The sequence below is a fragment of the Chenopodium album genome, chromosome 8 (assembly GCF_948465745.1).
Source record: "Chenopodium album chromosome 8, dcCheAlbu1.1, whole genome shotgun sequence".
NCBI classification, from domain to species: domain Eukaryota; kingdom Viridiplantae; phylum Streptophyta; class Magnoliopsida; order Caryophyllales; family Amaranthaceae; genus Chenopodium; species Chenopodium album.
In genome coordinates, this window is record NC_137841.1 from 75277950 (window position 1) to 75302599 (window position 24650).

Consider the following 24650-nt stretch of genomic DNA (forward strand, 5'->3'; position numbering starts at 1 on the left):
ATGCCGTTAGTCAATTCTAATGAGTACACTTTTTAATCAAGTCTTTCTTTTTTATATTTTTTTTCCCGCTCAAAAATGAAGCTAGGCATTTGGATTTTATACACAAATATTTAAAACATATCAACCTATATATATCGTCATACAATCAATGATAATATGGTAAATACTACTTGTATCAGTTGGTAAATACTACTTGTATCAGTTGTATGAGCAAACTAACTTATGTTAAAGTTGTTTATCAACTTGAGAGAGAGAGAGAGAGAGTGTGTTTGTTAAAAGACAGTCATGACACTTTCTTTGAGTTGTATTTTAGTACACATCAGCGAAAAAAATACTCCGTAATTCATAAATAATGTTGCTACTATCATTTGGCGAGGAGAACCCAGTTAATATGCCATATTAACAAAGTTTGTTAATATGGTGGCAATTTTGTAAATATGAGGAGTGGAATATATTATTTTATTATTTTTCTACTACCACCCGTAACCTTTCGCCGTTAACGTTAAGTAAATGCCCAATTCAAGCTTTCATCCTCCATTGAAGATGCCCAAGCTTTTGTTCACCATTGAAGATGTCCAAGCTTTCATCCACCATTGAAGATGCTCAAACATGTCCACCGCCACCACTTTCCGGCGGCAATAAACGAAAACCCTAATGATAAAGGGTGAAACAAAAGGCATGGTTAAACCCAAAGGGTAGAAATTTGTCATCACCTTTGAGTTGTCCATTGCAGCCGCCAATTTCTCCATTAATGGTTTTAATTTTGAGTGAAAAAGAAGTGGATATGGAGATGAGTAGATGACGGAATTAACGATGCAAATTAGCATCCAGTGAGGTAGTAGATGTTCTTGGTGGTGAATTTACTCCACTAGCCTTGTTACATAGATCAAAAAGACCACTATACCCCTATATTAACAATACTTGTTAATATGCCATATTAACAGGTATTTTCTCATCATTTGGCTTGCACAAGTTGTATTAAAATTTCAAAATCTTTATTGTTGATATGATGATTTAGGTATAAATGTACAATGATTTCATAAAATAGTCCTTATATTACTCCGGTCTAGTGTGAATTAGGTAAGTCTAAAAACATACTTTCAGTTTAAGTCTGAATTCGTCACGAAAAAGTCGAAAAATTATTGAAGGAGTGGAGAATTGGATCTTTAGCTTATGCAAACATTTTTTTATTTTTATTGGATTGTTCCACAAATATATATATATATATATATATATATATATTGGATCTTTAGCTTTCCAAATGGGCCTCAAGCCCTCATCAAGTCATCAGTCATCACATACGGAGTACTACTCTAACGGCTAAACGCATTCATCAAAATTCAAATTCTCACTTTCCTCTTCCTCTCCCCCTCCCCCTCCCCTCATCCCAAAGCTCTGTAACAGAGCAAAAATGGCGAGCACTAATCCTAACGATCTCTTCTCATCTCTAATCTCCGACATTAAATCTTACTCCGGCAACGACCCTCTTCTTCCATGGATCAGGTAACCTACTTTCTCTCTCCTCCCTCTTCCTTCTTCATCAGTTTCACCACCTCTCTCACTAACTTGCTCGAATTCAATGGCAGCGGAGTTCGCAAAATGAAGAACAGCTTACCACCCCATCTCCTCAAAGAAAAACTCCCTCGATTTCTTCAAAAATGCGCTCAGACTTTCGATTCGAACCGCCGGTATCGCAATGATCTCCGATACCTCCGCATTTGGTTGCAATTGGTAATTGCTTCCCCTCTTTTTTCTTAATTGATTGAATTTTCAGTTCTAGAATCTGTGAAAAAAGTTTAATTGATTTAGGGTTTCGATTGTGGAGTGTAGATGGATTTTGTTGATGATCCGAAGGCGTTGTTAAGGACTATGGAGATGAAAAAAATTGGGACTAAGCGGGCTTTGTTTTACCAGGCTTATGCGCTTTATTATGAGAAGATTAAGAAATTTGATGATGCTGAGAAATTATATCATTTGGGGGTTCAAAAGTAAGTAACTGTATAATTTATTTGGTGGTTTTTTGTTTTTTTGGTCGAATGTGAAGAATGCAAATGAAATTATTAGGGGAGAAGTATATTATATGTATATTGTAGCTGTATAATTTGAGCTTGTGGTATATTTCATCAATGTGGGTTGTATAGCTGTAGAAAATGGGGTTTTGGTTGAAACCCTAAAAAGCTTTTTTTGTTGATCATTTGTGGTAAGTGGGTGATTACACGAAATAATCAAATTTGGTTCATGTAGCTGACCCCACTTATGGGATTAAGGCTTTTATTGATTGATTTGTGGTAAGTAGGGTTGAAGAGGGGAGACCTTATTATTGCCTTTTTTAGTTTTTTACTCTTGGAATGAAAAAATATGAACTTAATTGAACAAGGTAGAGAGTTTATCTAGTGAGAATATTGTAAATGTATCATATGTTTGAATTTTGAGCATGTTTGGTTTCTTAATAACTGTTTGAAATAGGATTAGGGTGTAATGACTGTAATCTGATCATATTTCTTGTTTGGAGTTATGAAAGGTGAACTTTAGAAGTTTAGCACATTAGCTTTTTGAAAGAGTGGAGGTTCATGGGGCTATGATTGGAATTTGGATATGAATGAGGAAAAAGTTAGCTAATCCTCAAGAGCTAAGTGCTTATCACGATGTGGAGGAGAACAATATACAACTTTTATGCCCAACCAACGTACTAAGTACAATGGAATACCGACTTCCGTCTCAAAGTAAAGGTCTGGTGTTTGATTGGAGATGTCTGATTATGTTTGCACATAGCTTATTCATTGTTGGATGGTTCTTTCAAAAAAGTCTGTGCCTAATTGAAAAAAAAAAAAAACACACAATTAATTTAGCATGGAGTAGTCTTCTTAGCCACAGAGGCAATTTTAGGGTGAAATCTGAACACATTCTAATGGAATATTTATGAACGTAGCACATAGCCCTTTTGTTAATGAGTGGAGGCTCATGTACCTAAGGCCAGAGGTAGAATGCAAAGGAGAGGGGAATTTAGCACTTCTTAATGTCTTAGTACAGCAGTTCTTTGCAAACCCCTATGTGGAGGAGAGCATTTTTAAGTCCAGTCAAATATGGGCTATGTGGAATGGAATGCTGGCTTGTATCTCAGAATATGGCCGTGTTTGATTGGAGACGTTTGATCATGTTTGAACTTAGCTTTCTGATAGTAATTACTTTTTGGATATTTTTTTCAAAAAATTCAAAATAATCTGTGCCAGAAACAAAGCAATCAGTTAAGCATTGTGAAGTCACATGCAACTTAGTATCGTTATTGTTCCATTCAATCTACTACTACAGATAAGTGACATGAATCGCTTGACTGAACACTCTAATGTGATTATGACTTGGGACCAGCTGGTTTTAAATACCAGTAGGAGTTTGATGCAATCAATCAAGAACTAAGATTCTCCAGTTTCCATGTATACTCAGTTTAATAGTGTGCTTGTGTCCATCTGTGTCCTAGCTATTGACAGCGGGCCATGCATGAACTGATATTAGTTATGTTAGGCATTAAGTATGAAATCTTTGTCTTCTTTAGTTTTTTATTTCATGCATTAGGATGTTTGAGTATTTAATTTGTGCTTCAGGGTATTATTCATGTCCTGTGAACTTCTGTGAAGCCTTGCAGAACCTTTAGATGAATTGCAGAAATCGTATGAGCAGTTTATTCAACGCATGAAGCGACACAGGAACAAGAGAGTTCAGGTTCCTCCAATTCTTTTCTCAAACTTTTAACAGCTTTATACTTCAAGGGACCAAGAAGTTTAAAGTTAACACATTATTTTTATACAGCGTGAGGAGAGGAGAACTAAGAGACCTCTGTCTGATCATAATACCACTGACCAAGGTTGTAGCGTTGTGGAGAATAATGAAAGATTATGCAGAGTTATTGGAAGTTCCATTGAGAAAGAGCATACTAATTCTGGGAACATATTAACAGAATGTCCTCAGAATACGATGCCACTAAATGAAGCAAAGGAAAATGCTGGTAGCAAGTTGTACCGAGATGATTCTGTTGTGGCCAAGTTTGTAGATTCTGCAATTGTTGGAAGGTCTGAAGCAGAAGATGCCTGTCACCATGGCCTGGTAGAACCTACCATAAACATGAAAGAGGCCATGAATGCCATAAATAGCATGTTCAAAGAACCCATTGAGCCTGCAAATTTTGTTCGAAAAACATATAGAGGGCAACCCAATGTAGATCAGAGCACAAGTAATGTACTTGAGGTGTTTATAGATGAAAATTCGGATAATAAGGTTGGATCAACCTGTCAAAGTGACAAGGAAAAATTTATAGCGCAATTAAATAAAACTGATCAGCCTCCCCAAGAACCACTCAAGATCTTTGTTGATGATGAGATGAGCAATGATTCTGAACCAAGTGAGACCCAAACGTCAGCAGATGACTCCCCGTCATCCTCTTCCAGGGTTGATGCATTTGTGTTTCTTAGGCCTCAAGATCATCAGTCAGAGTCTTCTAATGAGATGAAAGTGGAGAAATCATCCAGAAAGACCAGAACCAAATTTAGGGAGGACACAGTTGTTCGTAGATTTGTTGGTTCAGCTATTCTTGATGAGCCAGAGGTGGAAAATATCTGCCACCATGGCTTGGTGGATCCGACAGTTAACCTTAAAGAAGCTATGGAAGATATAAATGGCATGTTTGGGAAGCCAATTGATTTTGTCAGAACCACCAGAAGGAAAAGGCAGGAAAAAGCAGCTGTGTCAGAAAATAATGATTTTGGTGGGTTTTCAATTCTTGCTGATGATGAATTCAATCATTCGGAAGGTCCACAACCTCCAAGAAAATCTTCAAGCAAAGATAATCTTGACTTACATGAGCCAACCATCTTCACAAAAGAAGCTATGGATGATATAAATGACCTCTTTAAGATGCCATTGGATTTTTAGGTATGATACTTGTATTGCTTCTTTTTGTGGGGGCAAACAAAATTTGATGTATTGTGTATTTGTGTACCATTGCTTAACTTTTGCCTCTAGTGTTGCCTTCCGCTAATAGTCAAATTGTAAACCAATGGATTTATCTTCTGTTCTACCCTTTTATTTGTAGTTTATTTGTAATTAGTTAACTATGTGGATCTATTTCACAAAATTCAGCACCTCTGTTTGTTGTTTAATATAATCAGAAATATATCAAGGCAAAGAGAGATGCTATTTCTGACTGCTGAGTTAAGAAAATGTTAATGCTTAGTATTCATGAACATACAAAATGGCTCTCATATTTAGACAAGAACCCCACAAGTCACATACATACGCCATTGTTAATAAACTGAGGCGAGGGTAATAAACTAATCACACAAAAATAAATCAGTATTCATCAGGAGTACAGTATTCAGGGAGGAAGGCCAAAGGACCAGCAGCATAAACCACAGCGTCGTAATTCTTTGACATTATTTTCTTCTTCTCAAACCGAAGCTTAGCTCCGTTTTCACCATAGTTGATGTTAGTGTAGGCATCACAGTTTTCGAGAGGGGAAGAAACCAGCTTCACTACACAAGCCTGAAGAGGATGATCCAGATATGGATGCCTCATGGAAAAGCCCTGAAGCTGAGCATAGAAGTAGCCTTCATCGTTTGCAGTGAAGGTCTTGTAGTAGGTGATTCTGTTCCTGTAATTCCTGCAAGTAACACTGACTATAGCACCACCAATGGGCTTTGCATCTTGGAATGACCATGATCCTGAGTGCTTGCAGCTCTGACAGTAGACTACCCCTTCCACTACAACATCAGATACTATTTTAGGTGGTGCATATGGTTTTGGATACGAACTTTTATGCTCTCCATATCCATCCGCGCTTGCATAAGTAACAGCTACAGCTAGGAGCAAAACTGATAACAGAAACAAATTATGGGTTCTTGCCATTTTTTTTTCTTCTAGTTTTTGTGTTGAGGAAAATTAAATTATGTTTTTGTTTTAGAAATAGACGGATTAATATGGGGTATTTATATGTTTATAATCTTATTAATTGTTCAACGTACGTGGGTGCTACTAAGGTTAGTGTCAACCTTCAACACCCATTTTTAATTCAGAAAATGGACTTTGGACATGCAGGCAACTACTGCAGCCTGCAGAGAAAGGAGAAGATCAACAAAAACAAAAGTAGTGGTGGATGACGTGAAGAACATCATATGGAATATAATTTTTATATATATAAAAAAAAAGAAGTATTCATTTATGTTCATGATCAGGTGCAGATCACTTCACCGCCAATCGGACGGATCTATGATTTCTTGCATTATACTGTTATGTGTTATCCAGGTTTCAAGTAGACCTAGATCAGAAAAAAGGATATGTACCTAATTGGCTAATTAACTATGATTGAAAATTGATATGATTTATATTGATTATTTTATTATATTTAGGCCGATTTAAATAGATCCGAACTAAACCAAATGATTGATCACCTAGATGACACAAATCCATTGAACCAAAGTGAAGATGGTTTGAAGGTTCCACTTCCACCCAAGTTTCTTTTACAGGAAAGGAAGAACACTAGTGAAAATTTTGATCAAAAAATCACATTAGACTTTACTTAATTAAGGGAATTTTACTCTTCTTGAAACTTATGCCAATAAATTATCCAAGTAAAAGATGTTTTTAGTAGGTACCCTTAAAAAAAAAAAATAGAATTTGGAGACAGGATTTGGACTTTGCTAATTAATCTGTATTAAAGGTTGACTTTCTATTATAAAAGTTATGCATCAGAAATTTGGAGAGCCCAACTTCAGACAACAAACACAGATAGATTTTTTATTTCCTCCTTTTTTTTTTTTTTTGAAAAAATATAGAACTTCATATTGTTATAGCAATATAGGATCATCAAGTGTACTACATACTTCATAAATACAACATCAAACTTTACATGCTAAATTTGTACTGTAACAAGCAAATGAAAAAAAAAATGTGACCGCTTTATATTTGGAGATAAATAAAACCAGCAAAAACACTCAAAAACAATGTATTATAGCTTCTAGGTTCCATTTACAGAACGAGCATCAAGTTCTGTCCACCAAAGAGAGGAGAATCGTGGTACAGCTTTATCCGGTATAATGCCTGTTATTTCTTTCAATCTTGCAGTAACTTCAATCATTGTCAGTCTATTTTGTTCAGAATGAAGACATTTTCTTATTACCTCACTAATTTTATCAAGCTGCTCAGGTTTGTAATGTCTTAACATGGGGTCAACCATTTCTTTAATAGGTTTCTCCCCTCTCATATACTCCAACACCCAACCATCAAGTGAGTTGTTCTCCACAGAATGAGGGATACGACCAGTCATCATTTCTAGAAGCAACAAGCCATAACTGTAGACATTGCTCTCGGGGGTAATTGGTGTTGTGCTTAAACTGCTCAAGCCAATAGCCAAAGGCTGCACTCGTGGAACAGCCACTTCATTCCAAAAGCAGAAATCAGAAATTTTTGCTGCATAATCTTCAGAGAGGTTCACAGCTGATGAGTTGAGGTTTGGGTGAGTCACTGGTGGTGTTAGTTGGTGCATATGCTCAAGGCAGTATGCCATTCCCATTGCAACCCTCAACCGCATAGCCCAATCTAAATGTTCGGCTTCCTTTACTGCAAAAAATCACCAGGATAATAAATTCATTCAGGTAACAGAAATATTATAGTCCTGATCATAATCCTTATTCCACTAGTTCAACATGGATTATCTCTCTCGGTTTTCTCTCTTTATTTTGGAAGCCTTATTTGTTATAAATCTAGAGGTATTACTTTGTAAATCTTATGCAAGACAATGTCTGAATTAGCAGCATAAAGTCATAATCCTATCAGTACTTAGGTCCAGGAACTATTTGTTTCATATTATATTAAACCGAAATTAGTTGCTAATCTAGCATAGACGGTTGCTTCAATCTTTATAGACGATGATAGACCAAAAGGCACACAATTTATCTACTTATCACCACAGTTCTCTAGTCCACAGTCTGAACTCTGAAGCTAGATTTGAACAAGGAGGCTAGAGATACTCACCATGCAAATGCTCAAAGAGTGAGCCATTTGGAGCATATTCAAAAACCATCATTCTAGTGAACGGCTCCTCTTCCTCACAATAGCCTATAATGTTGACAAAATTTTTGTGGTTCACCTTTGATAAAGTCTCAATCTGGAGAAGGAAAAAGGGAACAAAATCTATTTAAGTAAGCATTTTAGTCCAAGATAATGTTTATAAATTATTTACTTTTTTGGTATCAATTTTACCTTCTTCCTGAACTGTGTTTCCAGATTTCTTGACCAATCCTTGGCAGAAGTTGCAACAAGAGATATAACGGCTATTTCAACTCCATTTGAAAATGTTCCCTTGTATATGGTACCAATAGATGACGATCCAATAACATTGCTGAAATCTTCACAAGCAGTTATAAGCTCAGACCTCTTCAGATTTGGCATCCCTGCAATGGAATTCTTAATGATTAAGCTTTTGTGCATGAAAATGTTAAAAATATACGTTTAAAAGAAAGAACATTATTTTTTTAAAAAAAATAAAGATATAGTTCTCGATTAATCATCACAGAAGCTAAAATTATGGTATCTTGGTATTGCTTAACAAATAATAACCCTTAAAGGACTGAAGGCTTAAGTTATTAGCAGTTCAACATGCTGCCAAAAAACAAAGGCAACAACAGTGATTGCCTAGTATGGAACCTGTTGTTGTACCAGAACTCCAGAAGAATGAATCAATGTAGCATAATCCTTAATTAGCTAGTCTAGACTAGTAAGGGTTTAGGGATTAGCAAAAGTAGTAAAAAAAAAGTAGCAAACAATATTCACTACATGATTAGTTATAACAAATAATCTAAAAGCTGACATAAAACTTGGAAGATTCTAACCTTCAATAAAGCTTGGCTTATCACTGCTGAGTCCATCTGATCTATCATTACCTAATGTTCAAATAACAAAATTATACACAACTTTGATTCTCTTAAACTTTTTGGTGTCCATAAAAGAAGCAAGTAACAAAAAAAGAAGAAGAAAAGCATATAAACCTGCAACAAATGCTCTCTTAAGCTGACCACTCAATCCTGTTGCCTTTCTGATCCTGTTGCCTCGTAATAGGAATAATAACAAACTAACTAGAATCAATGCAATAAATCCGCCCACTGCTCCAGCCACTATTGGAATTAACTTATTACTTGAATTATCAGCTGATGAAGTAGGGGGAGTTTGTGGAGGCGGTGGTTGTGGTGGGGATTCATTTGTCAAATTAGGTGCTGGAATTAACCTTGGTAAAGAATCTGGTCGGGGTGGGGGTGGGGGTTCTCGCCTAAGAAGTGGTGGGGTCTTTCCATCTGGAGATCCAGCAGAATGATCAGGATTAGCTTCACCACCTGCACGTGCCTCATCAGGAGTAAATAGTTGCTCAGAACCTTGAGCTTCACTTTGAAGTTGCTCCTGTAGTATCCTTGAATGTACAACCTCTTCTGCATGATCATTTTGCCTAAGGTTAAGAACAAGTTGTCATCAGCACTTCACCAAAGAAAACAACATTTTACCCTCAAGAAGCACATTGGTTAATCTTGATTACTTCTATGCTAAGCAGTTTCATTTAAGAGGAATTTTAATGCAAAAACCAATTCTAAAACATGTAGCAAGAGAAATTCTCTTGTAGATGTATTGCTAATAGGCCTGTAAATCTTCCCTACAGTCATGTGAAACATCCCACATTACCTGGGATGTGCAAATACTTCCAGATAATTTCTCAGCTGGCTTTTATCTTCATGAATTTCAAGAAGCGTCGTATCTTCTACATCAGGAGACATGTGGCAGGATAATCCATTGTTGTTTAATAAACTGCTGATTAAACAAGGGTTTGACATAATGACTAAAGGAGCAAACAAAATTGTATTTACTATTTAGAACATTCTCTGTAGTATGTACGCAAAAATGTTGCAGCAACTTACAGGTTTGGGATGTTTTGTTCAATTTCGTGTGTAATTGGTTTGCAAAATCTATTGTAACCCAAGTCTAGCAACTCCAATTCTTTCAAATTTCTATATTCTTCGGGTATGAATCCAGAAAAGGAATTGTTCCTTAATATGCTGCAAAAGACTTCAGAGTGACATAAATGCAAGATAAAAAGAGACACAAATTATATACAGTATTACACTTCATATGTTTTAATACTACGTATATTCTTACATAGACTTTATGTGTAGCAATTGGTGAAGTTCTGGAGCTAGTGTTCCCTCAAGGCTAAGATTTATCAAGTTCCTGTCAAATTTACATCTTAGAACATAAACAACACACGAATGAATGTATACTTGAATACTCAACAAACACCAGCACAATAATAGTCCAAAAGTGTACCACTATACCTATTATATATTACACCTAACAAATCACAAATGTCAGATTGTTTACTAGTTCAATAAGGATTAAGTGCATTGTCAGGTATGATGATTAAGTATGGCTATGTTCATCACACCTTAATTTCACTTATTTCTGAAGTTTCGAGCTCAAAACTTCACAACAGGCAAATAGGTTCAAGTAAGTCTTGGGGAAGTATACCACAACAATCAACCAGCACAAGCTCCTTTAACATCGTGCAAGTCAGGGGAATCGAACTAAGAAGAAACCAAACATCATGCGCCAGCTGAGCAAGCTTAAGCAGTTAAGTTACCTCTCTTGCTTGTTACAGGAAGGTACTTATCAATACTCAGAGCTGTAATTCTTTGGCATTGTAATATGCTATCTTAAATATTTCTGTTCTGAGCTTGTAACTTTAGGATGTACTGTTATTAGATTTATAACTTCATATTGCCCTCAAAACACTCATATTAATAGTGACAAGCTAAAGAAAAGCTATAAAGCATACAAAATTTCCACATTGTTTTGCTGAGAAGAAAATGAATTTCTTCAAGTTCAGATTAGTGCCAATAATTTCACATAAATGACAACAAGCTCACAAGTTTGATCAGGTAATCGAAAACTCTTAACAGTTAACAACCTTTCCTAAAACGGGGAAAGCATAATTATATCAACAGCATCATTAAAAATAAAGAGAACAAAAGTAAAATCATGTCGGAAAAATGTAATGCTTTAAACAAAAAGAAACAATCAAAATTCAAAAAGTAGAAGAAAAAGAAGAACTCACAAGGAAACAACATGGCCACCAACACACCCAATTCCAAACCATGAACAGGGGTATGCTTCTCCATTTTCCTCCTTCCAACTTGACAATGCTTTGTATGGATCATTTACCACTCTTTCTCTAAACTTTAATAGAGCAATTCCTGTTTTTATCACCCAAATTCACAATTTATCACTTGATAATCCAATATAATTTAAATTTTTAGCGCGTTTAATGGTAACTTTTTATGTATTTTTGCTTAACATTTGAAATTTTAGGAATAACTAATACTTGGTCTGACCGTCTTATACAAGAATTTGCGTTTTTAATTGATACCCCGAAAATAACATTGTCATTTACATAATCACTTGATCATTCATATACAATATACATAAAAATTAATCTACAACATGTAACCCCAAAACTAGTAAATTAAAATTTTTTGAAAGAATTAAGTACCTTCATGATTGAGAGAAGAAGAAAAGATGAAATTGAGCTGGAAAATAGCTAGTAAAGGCAGCATGCTCCATGTAAAGAACCCATTGGTCCACCAATAATCATTCATTTCTCTGTCTTTCATCAAACACCAAACATAGTTTACAACCAAAATTCAACAAAACTGCCCCAAAAAAAACTGGTTTTGATTTGACCCAGTCTTTAAAATAAGCTCCAATTCCACAAGAAACCCTTAATACCAAATTCTGAAAATTTCAGAAAAATACCCAATTGGCAAGTATTAGTTAAAGATTCAAACTTTGGACTTGGTTAATTACTTAACAAAGATACCCAATTGAGGTAAGGTACCCTTATAATAAAGGGTAGGAAAAACAGAGTGATAAAGGTATATTTGGAGAGAGAAAGAATGGTGATTATGGAAGGGTAGTAGGGGGTAGAAAATGGGGTTTAGGAGGGAAGACTTTTTGAAAAAGGAAGGCTGACTTGAAGAAAAACAAACAGGGAATAATGTTGGAAAGGAAAGTACAGTTGTAATTGTGTGATTGGAAAAAAAATTCAGAGAAAATTAGAATTAATGGAGGGAGAAAGTGATGTGTATGAATATTGGATGTTACGTTGAGCTGAAGACTGAGTAAAAGTGTTAGTCCAGACATCATTATTTTGTTTGATTTTATTATGTTGACGGACTCGCGTGACTAATGACTTTTGTACTTTCTTACTATCAACTTATCAAGGAGGACTCTTCACCCTCTGTCCTTGAGTGGGCACTTGGGCATGGCCGGGCCGGCATGTTGCTTGTGGACTTGTGGTAGCCCTTAGTCCTCGACACAATATAAGAGATACGTTGGTAGGTTATGAGGCGTGAATGGATGTTATTTCGAAATACTCTATCCGTCCTAAAATGTTCCTCCTATTACGGAGTACTAAAAATAACACCTAATAATTACTTACTTTTTAACTTTTTCATACAAATTACACACATACCTAAAAAAATCATTACTAACTTTTTCTCTTTTTCACACAAATTACACACATACCTAAAAAATCATTACTAACTTTTTCTCTTTTTCACACAAATTACACACATACCTAAAAAATCATTATTTACTTTTTAACTTTTCCGTACAATATTCTCAACTTTTTATTATCCATATACCACATTCTTTACTTTTTATTTTTTTTATACAATATTCCTCTACTTTTTCCATCTTCCTTAAAAACCGTACTTTGTAGAGTTATTTGCCTGTAATTATGGGACGGAGGGAGTATGACAAAAGTTTATGTTTGAAGCTTATTGATCAGGTTAAGTCAATATAGCTCATTTTTAACCAAACAACAAAATATAGTGATAATATAATTGAAGTTTGAATTTATTCAATACTACAACGGTTCATTCAACCAATTGCAAACTTGAGTAGCTTTTCTTTAAATGACTTTTCTTCATTAAACTTCCACCAGGTCAATTCTTTTTTTACAAGTCTTTGAAGAATCTTGCTAAGTCCCAAACAATATAATGCAAGTGGTATTAATTAGGTTGATCAATCCCAATTTCCGGTCACGTTAACCTTTGATAAGTCTAGGTGATTATTGATCAATCATTAACAATAACTTTAACCACTCATCAACATGATATTTGTTTATTTTCCCATCTCAAGATTTCTTTGAAAAACATATTGTCAAATGTCAATGAAGAGTTGTTAGAATAGGTCCTTCATAGGTTGGTCCTTGAAACTCAATCTTGTGTAAAAAGGAAAACCATATCCTTTTTCTTAGCTTGAAGGAGTCGGATGCTCCTCTACACTGCTCCTAGCCTCCCACCTCCTTGTCTTAAAATGTATAGTAGTGCCGAAGTCTAATATGTGACGGGCCACACCTTCAAGTAACACTGTAATAGTACTCATTCTCATTGCATATTGAAATAGTACTTGAATTCCAGTATACTTAAAAAGTATTTAAACCGTTATATGCAAAAGAGTTTTATAGTTCGAGAGAAAATTTATTGTTGAAATTGGGAAAAAAAAACGTCTTTTTTTTGCTATATGAACATCACGTCTTCCAGTATTCCTGCAATCCTGCACTCCAGAGAATTTGAGATCCCATATACACACAATACCTAGCAAGAATTATTTCTTCAATGTGAAATGCATTCACAAAACATGTTAGCAACATCTACTAACATTCATAGGCCATAGGCCATTAGTTAGACTTCAATTGAACCAACAATATGAGATGCTACAAGCTTAAAAGTGAAATTTCAGCAGTATCATGAACTCATTATCATATAAGATATCCAAGTTAAGGATAATGCTGCTTGAAAGCACGCTGAAACTCTTGATAGTGCGCGAATTGAGTAGCAAGAATCTTCATATCATAAGCTTGTAGCACAAATGCTTCAACATCTGTGAGGCACTTTATAGTCCAAGTCGAAGAAGGAAGGTTGTCCATTGAAGATGTGGATTGAGAAGCCCATGTTACTAGTTCTTGGCCACAGCATTCACCTGATGATCCTAGAATAGTCAAGCAGGAATTTCCCGTGTGTGTGAAAGAAAGTTCCAATTCACCACTGAAAATGAAGAGCATTTGCTTCACAATGTATGTGCCTTCTTTACAGGACAATGTTTTTAGGTGTTGGCAAATAGCCTCTAGTAGAGAAGTAGCCATATCTGGAGCAAACTTAGGCAACTGACAAAATGAAAGGAATATGTAGTCAATAATTTGCTGGCACTGATGCACAAAAGATAATAGTGTTAAATTTAAAAGTGAGCGATAATTTTCTAACATTGCAATTGAGTCCAATTAGGGTCGAGCAAGCCCTTGTATTGTTTTAGGCTGTTAGTAGGCCATGTCTGAAACATGCCAATAAAAAGTTGTCATGTTGAACTCTAACCCATAGCAATAGCTATGTGCAACTTTCTAAAATTAAGCCCTCAATTCATTTTTTCAAATATGTACTTATATTATACTACCTTCGATTTTTTTAGTTGCAACTTTAGAATATTTTATATCTCACAAATAATACCCCAATGTTGCAACTAAAAAAAAAAAACAAAAAAATCATCCGAGGTAGTATTATGAAATATAATGTGTATATAATAATACAGGATAATAGGAAAATCATCCCAAAAAGAAAAGAGGAGAAGGTTCCTAGCTCCGGACGGCACTAGCCTCACCTTCATAGGCCCCATTAATACAAAACATTAGGAGAGGTATCCCAAAAATTAACTAAGGAGGTAGAAGAGTCCATTGTCTCATTTAAACGGTTAAACCCCACGTCAACCCTCCTCATATGACTCGTGGGACTCAATATCTTGCAATGGACCGTAACATTAAAATTTACTAATAAATTATCAATTTTAGGGCATCCACAATAAGAGGTTTGTCATTGGGTTTGTGGGAACTTTTTTGAGGTTTGTTGACAAACCCTTATTGTGGGAAAAGCAAAATAAGGAACAGATTTGTATATACAAACCGGTTCATTTGGCTCCAAATGGCCCACTTTCTCCTTTTTTTTTTAAAAAAAAAAAAAAAAATAATCTTGTTAGGGCTTATTTTATTGTTTACATAAATTTAATGAGTTTTAAGTAGGTCTCATATACCTTCCAAGAGGTTTATTTATTGTTGATGAAAGGTTTGTCAAGTGTGGGATTTGTATAATGATGATGTGGCAAGTAAACAAACTTCTTAGAGGTTTGTTCTATATTGCTCATGCCCTTATTCCCTAAAAATTATGAGGTAATTTTTTTTTCTTTTGTGTTCCACCCAATTCACCTTTTGGGCTAATCCGGATTCGAGGATCAATTCGGGATGATTAAGTTTCAACCCCCTCCCAATTGTTGTTGCGTTGGATCAAATAGGTGTCTTCCTTACCAAGTGCAGTCCCAATCACCACTACAGCAACAACAAATTGTTATGAGTCAAGGTTTGTAATCGCCCACCAAGCACACGTTCAGAATCTTACTGTATATTTATAAATTATGACAAATGAATACTAACAACTTGCTGTATAGATAACCAACTTACCTGTGGGAGTGGTAATGCTGCTATGAGATCAAGGATAAAATCAGATCTCAAATACATACTGGCAATGTCACTGGGGTTCTCAATCAGCCGTCTCCTTTTGAAAACTCTTGAACACGGGGCTTCAAAGGCCGTGCGAAATTTCATTATAATACTGCACATCACGATTAAATCTCCTAATCTATAATCTATCTACAATTTAATACTACCTCCGTTAACGGTTATTTGCAACATATACTATAAATGAATACTAACTATTATGTGCAACAAATGTTTTTTTTTCCTTTTTAGGTAATCATTTCTCTCTATCTCTCTCCTCATCACATGCACCCAACTTTTTCCCTCTCCATTTTACTCTCACAAACAAATTTTGCCTAGAAATCCGCAAACACCTCATTTGTTGCAAATAATAGTTAACGGAGGAAGTATATTTATTTAATTATACTAAAGTAGCAACCGCTTAAATCATCCTTTCCTAAAACTAGACATATGTCAAGTTGTTATTAAAAATTTTCCCTCCAAAAGTATAAATGATGTCATCATGATCTTTTATTTTAATTAATTAAAATTCTAATCTACCGGCTATTTTATTATTAGTGTCAATTTTCGAAAAAGTCTATCCATCTAATAATAATAATTTAATTTTTCTTCCTCACGTAGCCCTTTTATTATTCAATTTTTATATGAACTCTAAATTTTATTTTTAATATATGATGCATTTTTCTCTTTGAAACTTGGTAGGATTTGATGAAGGAAATGTGAATTAAAGTATAGAGAGCATTTTTAAAGAGAAAAATCGAGAGAAAAAAATCAGTCAAAAGGTCAAAATAAGTGTTAGGTAGGGCCTACAGACGGAAAATCTAAGCATTTATTTAATTTAAGGAATGGTAATTTAAAATGGGTGATAATCTAAGCATTTATTTAATTTAAGGAATGGTAATTTAAAATAAAAAATTAAACGGGTGATTAGTTAAAAAATGGTTACTTTTGGTTGGTTATTCAAAAATTAACCTTGTTTTAATGTGGGGATTTTTACCTAAATAATCAGATATCGTTGCACATTACTATACAGGAGCTGACATTGAATTGATTTACGTACGTCTTCACAACATTTACCTAGAGTTATTTGTTGTCTTGTTTGGAATTTTCTCATGCCAAGCTATATATATAGTGGGAAAAAAATTCCCTCATGTGTGTATCACAATTCACAATTTCTGTAGTTAAGACTTGTGACTTGTGGGAAAAAATTTAAACTTCGGAACATATAGCTTAAAGTTATGTTACTTGGACTCGGATACCCATGTCTAACATGGATACGTGTTCAAGCGTCCGACTCGGCTATTTTGTGAAAAAATTCCATAATTTTAAACTAAAAGTGAAATGTGCGGGTGTCAAGAGTCCGACACTGGTACGTGAAGTGAAATGAAGTGTCCGAGTAACATAGGCTTAAAGCCTTCCGGAGTTTTCGGAGATATAATACACATTTTCCCTCCACCAATAATTAATAACATTATTGAAACTTTTAATCAAACAAAAATGCATAATATATCGAAAATATTTGTATTCCATGTTCTTAACCTTTTTTTTTTTTTTTACTTACAAAATTTGGTATCACAGACATAAACTAAAATTGTGCCTAAATTCAATTCCATCAAATTTGTCTATTCTTATCAATCTAGGCCAAAGTAACTAATGAAATTGCTATTCAAAAAAAAAAAAAAAAAAACTAATGAAATTATGAAAAGTCCAATTTGATAAGACCCCTTCTTCTTACACATTAAAATATAAATCTTCTACCCCTCTTAATCTCTTATAATCCTACCTTTGGCTACCTACCTTCACATTTTCCATTTACCTATTTTTACCACTAACCTCCAAAAGACCCTTTTTTACCATTTCACTGTTTCCTATTCAAAAACAAAAATTCAGTACATCAAAACAAAACAGAAGTACAAAAATTGCACTGAACCAAACCATTGACATTACACATTGAACAACTCTTAAACCCAGATTTATCCTTGTGACTTCCATCACACCATTGACACACTACAAACCTGTAACCTCCACACACTTTACAAATCCCTCCTTCATCCAATGGCAGCCCTCGGATCATCCTCTTCAATTCTCCGCTCTCTTGCAGCCGTCGGATCTCCTCCACCCCACCAATGTACTTTCCACTAACATAAACCGTCGGTAAACTCGCCTTCTTCCCTGAAAAAGAAGGAATTATCCTCTGCAACTCATCAACAAACCTCGCATCCATCGCTAAATCTCGTTCGTCCATTTTGACCTTGTACCCTTTAAGAATTGATCTGACGGTTTTGCAGTCCTCGAATGTCCTCCTCACCACGTGGAGGCTGGTGTAGTAGACGACCACCTTGTTGTGCGAGTCTGGCGGCGGGTCGGGCTGGTGGGCCTGACGGTGGGCCCATGTTCTGACCCGGTTGAAAACAGAGGGCTTCCTGGGTTGGGTGGTTCGGGTCGGGTCATCGTAGAGAAGAGAGTTGATGTCCTTGAAGGAGACAGAGTGGTGGGCCGGGCTTTGGGCCGGGCTGAAGGAAGCAGAGGAGAGAGAATGCTTGTGAAGTGGGGTTAGTAATGGAGAAGGGTGGTGATTGAAGAGGGTTTCAATGTCTTTTAAAGAGGGAGAATGTAGGTGAATTGGTGAAGATGGAGGGTGGTCATCCGAGGTTAAGGAGGGTGACCTTGTGTGGGTGCGAACAGAGGATTTCTTCACCCATGGAACCCACATTTTAGGAGAGAGAAAATTTATGGAAAAAAAAAAAATTTAATTGGGGTTGAATTTTGAAATGGGGTGATGAATTTTGGAGAGTGAGAGGTTTTTAAAGGGGTGAAAGAAAAAAAAATTGGATAATATCAAAAAAAAAAAAAGAAAAAAAAAATTGGATGGAAGAAGATGAAAATGGGTTTGGATTAGTAGGTTCTAGCGAGTTTCATTTTCCTTGTGAGTTTTGTTTTTGTGCAAGTGTGCAAGAGAGTAGGAACATTAATTGTTGATATATTTTTTATTAAAAATATTAATGAGAATGGTGATAATGTGTTGATTTATTACCTAGTTTGTGCTTTGAAGTTTGATGATGTGTTTAGATAGCGTAATGTGAGAGATTGTGTCATTAGTGAGTCATGTGGTAATTGACTCTTGTGTCTTCGGTTACGGGGTACGATTGAAAATGGGTTGAGCCGAGTTAAGTTGAATTTAAAATTTCGGAGTTACGGGGTATTATTTAAAAATGATAAAATAAATTTTTAGTTTCTCCATTCAATAATTGATGGATGGGCATTGGCACATTGCTATGATAGTTGTATCATATGACAAATAGTTTTGTTTTGATAAATTTGGGATTTTAAATTTTTAATAAATATGTTATCATCTTTTTCAAAGGGTCACTTAAATTTAAAGTAAGTACACAGATAAATTTAGCTAATTATATAAAATCAATGGCGTATTCAAAACGTAAATTAAAAAAATTAGTTACAAATTGAATTCGATCCATACAAGAGCAATTGCTATGTAGGACAAATAGGAGTATATAAAAATTAATATTTGAATTCGTGGAAGAATATTGTACTCGTAAGCCTAATAATCTAATATGCTAGGTGTGAATATGTGATTTAGTTCCAAAATGACAAATATAGATCAATGGATCATGAATTGTACTATTGTAGACATACGAAAGCTTGTTTTAGGGATTAAATAATCAAATAACTAGGACTCAGTAAATAAATTAATGCCTATAGTTAAGTTACATAAGTAAATGAGGTTAGTGACTTGGTGAGTTGGTGTGCCTACTTTAGGAATTGCACATAAATACATAATTCATCTGAAATTTTAACCTTGCAAAAATAATTAGACTTTACAAGTTTACATAGCTTTTCCCTTGATTCCCTCCGCATCTCCCTCTTAGGAAAGTAATCAGCAATTTAATGCATGATATCTCAACCTTACCAAAACTATCTGATTGCTAATAACTTTTTTTTAAAAAAAATATCTGCTTGTATTAAACTTTGGGTCTATCTGTTTCATCTTTATATAATTTATTTCGACTTGTCCTGATATCCTCATTAAACGAAATACTACCTCCGTTTCATGTTATTTTCAACGATTTGAATAGAGTAATCGTTACAAATAATATGAAACAGAGGTTGTATAAGTGTATAACTTTGGCCCAAACGCTTTGATTGGGCAAGCTAGACAGACTACCCCTCTTTTCCCCACAAGCTAGATTTCTCAGGCAGAAACTAACACCCAAAGTTTCATACCAAAGTATTTCAATAAATCCTTTAACACCAGAATTAGAAGGCTATAAGCCCAAAATATTTAGCTGACAATAACATGATCAAAAAATTACACCGTTGCAGAAACACGCATTTGAAATGTGATACAAAATTGCAAACATGCAATGCGTACGTGTAGTATGTTAGGTGTAATTATTTACAGTTTTACATGATTACAAACTGTAATTATGAGCCATAACCATCAATTATGTGGACCACGACAAAAAGTTTTTATTTCTTATTAAAGTTGCCAAATGGCAAATTTCATCATGAAAACTAGTTGTTGATTTACTTTTCATGGGTTAACAGCAATACAGCATTACTTGATTTTTCTAAACGAGGGTTTTGAGTTCAAACCTGCCTATTTTGGTTCAGATCGAGGTAACACTCGTGTATAGTACTACTTTAGAATGTCTAGAAAAAATTCGTGAGTAAGAAGAATGATTCATATGTGGATTTCCAAACACGGATCCACTATTGAACTTTGTAAAGATATCTGTGAAAAATGTGACAATTAATTTTGGACAGATGACACACTCCATATAAGTATATTGGTCGTTGCCAAGAGCGTACGTAGGTGTGAATCTGAAATAATGTTATCAAGTATAGCAGCTGACCAAATAAAATCTCAGAAGAAAATGAAGCATGTGGAGACAGCTTAAAGAGGTACCCATAATATACTGCAAGAAGTTAGGGAGTGTGAGCTGTTTTAAACCGTGTCAGCTAGATTTAAATCTTCTTATTAGTTTGCCCAGATAAGCGTATCTCATTTTAAGGGGTGAAGATCATGGGAAGAAAATAAAAGACATAAAACTAGGCCTTTATAAATGTGACATGAATAAAACATGATTATATCTTTCAAAAATTATCATTGTATAATATATATGGCACACTTGACCTTATCCTGATCAGGTTAACAAGGAGATACAATGTACTTTGCTAATGATTCTTAATTATAATAATCAGGTCGTATAGCTGGATAAGACATTCTTTATCACTTAGTTTAAATGGCTGCCTTTTGACAAGTGTTTCGATAAACATATATACCCTCCTAAATACTTTGTATGAATTTATGTCAATAATTTTCTATATCTTTTATACTAGGATGCAGTAACCAATATATTAAGAAATATGGACTAAGACCTTTATCTTCTGTAAGACAGTAAGTGTGTTGAAAATCCTTTGAGTTTTCTGCAAGCTGCATACTTGAAAATGTCTGTATCAGTAGAGTGTTGATCAGTGAGACAAAGTGTGATATCTCGGTGTTGTGTGATGAATTTGAACTCTTATAATGCACACACTTTCACATCTTAGCTCCTCTAGAGATGTTAATGTCTCCATATGCCAAATTCTGCTGCACTTTCAGGACATCACGCGTAACCAAAACTGCAATACATTTGATTTTTTGTGTCAGTAGTTTGAGGTTAAACTCATTGGTGATAAAAACATAAATTAAAATGTAGATTGTGAAGCTATAAGAGGATTGATGTTTACCACAAGTCTGATAAAAAAGCTGTGCAGCTTGCTTCCTGTTCATACCAAAAGCTAGCTGGTTCAATGATTCTGTCTGAGGTGCTCCTGGGGTCTCGAAGTATGTCTTCAAATGCCTAGATAGTGATCAAATCAGGGATCAGCAACATAATATTTTAGATAAGAACATATTTTGCTTTTGTAAAACAGAATCCAAAATGACTAAGGGTTTACGTTTTGATATTGTTGGCCATCACCTCAGCTTCTTCATCAATTGCAGCACGCTGAGTTTGAGTAATTCCAGTTTCTACCAGCAGCTCTGCAAAAATCAAGCAGTGATAAGATTGTCTGAAATTTTCTCACAACTATTGCTACTGCAAGAGCTAAGAGCTAATATATCAAGTGTATGTTACCATGATCAGGGGTTGGACCATGTCGAGAGTGCCTAGGCACCTTGAAGCCTGGTTGTCGCTCACCAAATAAAGGAAGATTGAGTTCTGCTGCATCATGTATCCATTGGTTCTCCTCATCCAGTGACTCAAGCCCAGCGCTGTTAACTCTTGCTGTTGAAGGCCTTTTCTTTCTTAACCTAGGAATAATGAAATTTTAATGACCTCAAAGCCTATGTATAAATCCATCATGAGTCAAGGCACCGGATTTGAATTATTGTTTTTGTCCAGAATCTCATTCATTTTCTCAAAAAGCAATGAGATTTGTATCAAGAGGTACAAATCTGATTCCTTTTGTAAAACAGGTAATTATACAGAGGAACTGCATTTTAAATTGTGTACTAACCGTTCTGAATAGCTGTCTGAGGCGTTAGACATAAAGTCAAGTCCAGGACCTGGGCTGGGAACTGATAATGATTTAACAGATGCTCCTGTAATAACATATAAAGCTCAACTTAACCATCTGAAATCTAGTATTTTTTTTCCTTAAAATAAGGCAACATCATATAATAATATCAAAAGGCAACATCATTATACCTGAGTTAGTGACTGCAGCATTTGGATTTGTTGTGCCCACACCATTAGGCATGAGGTTAAATTCATGGAGAGGTATCTCCATTCCTGTGGCCACATTGCTTCGTATTCTTTCATGTGAGGCCACTCTTTCAGTTACACCTCCATTGCCAAATTCCCCCATTGGCTTCAAAAGCAAAAATTCAGTTTGACCATACATGGAGTTTTATCACATAAAGCTAGATGAAAAAAAATCTTACAATCTCTGGTGGATCGCGATAGTCTTGTCCAGGGAGAGGTGAGGATGATGATGGTTCTGGTGGAAGGGGTGAAGTAGTTCTTCCTGTACAAGGAATTCAAATTGTTGCGATATTTTTCACAGCCAAGCTAGAATTCTCTTGTAGGAGAGATAGAGTAAAACACTGACCAGAAGGTGAATCTTGTCTAGGCTGTATACTTGTCATCCACAGATCTAGAAGGGGTTGTGGATAATACACTTCATCATATTTTCCGACTAAACCACAAGATAGTGCAACTGGTGGCAGGTCTACTAGTTTGGCTATCTTCACAGTTGATTTTGCTTTGTTATGCTGCAAAACAGTATTTGCAAGGTGAGCTTGATAGCAGCAGTTTCCTGCCTTAGCAACTCTTAGAGAGTAGCACTGTATGCATGCCTTCTATGATAAATTAACAGTATTATAAAGTATATGTGAGGTAAAAACCTCTACGATTTTGGGCCTTTTGACCCGTATGTCACCCGAATCTTGGAGCCAAGTTTGGTATAAATTGCTAGGAAGCATGGTTTGTTCAATATCCATTATTAGGGGAGCTTCCCTTGCTTTCCTTCTTTGTGGCTTTCGCTTCTGTACATGTTTCTGTGGTCTCTGTAATTGGGTTATAATGATAATCAGCTACATTTCATTTCCAAACAGGACACAGACAAGACACAGCTTATAATAGCTACCTGTCCTGCCTCCCTGAATTGGGAAGGAGATAAATTAGCATGGTCTACTGGTTGTTGGTCAGGAATGTCGTCACCAGCTCTATCATCTGCATCCAACTAGCTTGTTAGATCCATTTTGTAAAATCCCAACAGAGCAAGTAGTTATTTTTAATCTGTCTATACTAGAGCAACTATATCAAGCCTTATTAAATCTTCTTCATGATGGAGCTTGAGCATAGTTATGTAGCACCAATTGTACATTTATCAGTTTATTTACGAGCATGCTTCTTCAGATAATAATTTTGTGCTATCTTTTTTTAATATTGTGTTGTTAAATGCGTTCTAGTGCTAGATTGGTGAATGGAGGAAATCAATGTATGACATGTAATAATCCACTGAATGAATTAATCTGTAATATTGGTTACTCATCAAGCAGTCATGCTACCAACCTTTCTGTGGCTCCATTTCTGGAGGTGGAGAGTGTGTAGTAGCAGGTGGGATTTCTGTTTGCCCATGAGACGGGAAGTTATTTTGTGTTTCCTCATCTCCTTCAATATCAAACCTGCAAGAAGTAGATTAAAAGTTTGTCAACTGAGAAGATATAGTTAGCTGATTGAGCATTTTAGTCATCATAAAGGCTCAAAGAGCTTTTTTCGTGAAATAGTTAGGAATTTCTGCGACTCATTCAGCATTGCAGTTGGGATTTACCTTTCAAAGCGATTATAGAGGCCGCCTCCTACTTGAAATGAATCAAAGGGGTCATCTAAGGTGATATTAGCACGTTCAGCTGAGAAACAATAAGCCGAATGCAGAATAGTTAGATGGTCATTACCACTGAGGGGCAACCGCGCAATGATATAAATCCATTATGCACACACCTACACAAACAATCTACTGTAAACAGACACAATCACAAGCCTTTAGACAGAAAATTGGGGGACATATTGAACTAAGCTAGTGTCTAGAGAAAAACCTTGATGGTGTCTGTCATCTTGTTCTTTTTCCTTGAAGCTCTCATTGAGCTCATCAATAGTATCCAGTCTCTGGAAGATCACAGACAGATTCAATTATATATCAGCAGATTAAGGTTGCAACAAGTGTCAGAATCACAACCTCTAGGAAAGATTCAAGAATAAATCAACACAATAACACTACCAAAATGTGAGATATGATCTTAGTATGTAGGCTATGTAGCTAATACATTTGTACTTGGAGTATGGGAATCAGAATATAACCAATTAAGAACTTTCCTAGTTCAATTCTAATACCAATGTGCCCAAAGGATTGCAATTGGACAGGAACTTTTTGCATGAGCCTATTCAAGCTTCTCATGACGCGTCTAAATGACCAAGAAGGGTTAACAGCTAACAACTTGGTGAGCAATAAAAGC

At 35.4% G+C, this 24650-nt stretch overlaps 4 protein-coding genes across 5 annotated transcripts; 1 reads left to right on the forward strand and 3 right to left on the reverse strand.

The window, feature by feature from the left end:
* The first annotated feature begins 1331 nt into the window (after positions 1-1331).
* Positions 1332-5115, forward strand: LOC145556721 (uncharacterized). Its single transcript, XM_081618374.1, has 5 exons — positions 1332-1503; positions 1587-1731; positions 1831-1988; positions 3633-3717; positions 3805-5115. The coding sequence occupies exons 1-5, from the start codon at positions 1412-1414 to the stop codon at positions 4921-4923; spliced, it is 1599 nt and encodes a 532-aa protein (XP_081474500.1). The 5' UTR covers positions 1332-1411; the 3' UTR covers positions 4924-5115.
* A 225-nt stretch (positions 5116-5340) lies between these two features.
* Positions 5341-5895, reverse strand: LOC145555520 (non-classical arabinogalactan protein 30-like). The gene has a single exon (XM_081617255.1). It carries the CDS (start codon positions 5893-5895, stop codon positions 5341-5343), a length of 555 nt encoding a protein of 184 aa, XP_081473381.1.
* An 865-nt stretch (positions 5896-6760) lies between these two features.
* LOC145556722 (putative inactive receptor-like protein kinase At3g56050) lies at positions 6761-12106 on the reverse strand. 2 transcript variants are annotated; one of them, XM_081618375.1, is made up of 10 exons: positions 11576-12106; positions 11141-11279; positions 10186-10257; positions 9948-10085; positions 9715-9840; positions 9033-9484; positions 8877-8927; positions 8248-8438; positions 8020-8152; positions 6761-7605 (listed from the first exon to the last, which is right to left on the reverse strand). In XM_081618375.1, the coding sequence occupies exons 1-10, from the start codon at positions 11694-11696 to the stop codon at positions 7004-7006; spliced, it is 2025 nt and encodes a 674-aa protein (XP_081474501.1). In that variant the 5' UTR covers positions 11697-12106; the 3' UTR covers positions 6761-7003. The 2 variants fall into 2 exon arrangements, with proteins under 2 accessions (XP_081474501.1, XP_081474502.1); XM_081618376.1 differs by having other exon boundaries at positions 9715-9837; positions 11576-12105.
* Positions 12107-21188: 9082 nt separating this feature from the next.
* On the reverse strand, positions 21189-24592 carry LOC145555521 (sister chromatid cohesion 1 protein 1-like). Its single transcript, XM_081617256.1, has 14 exons — positions 24470-24592; positions 24234-24303; positions 23969-24047; positions 23710-23822; positions 23282-23367; positions 23040-23228; positions 22745-22907; positions 22578-22660; positions 22342-22504; positions 22151-22235; positions 21769-21944; positions 21590-21674; positions 21380-21492; positions 21189-21271 (listed from the first exon to the last, which is right to left on the reverse strand). Exons 1-14 carry the CDS (start codon positions 24590-24592, stop codon positions 21189-21191), a joined length of 1611 nt encoding a protein of 536 aa, XP_081473382.1.
* Between the last annotated feature and the right edge of the window lie 58 nt (positions 24593-24650).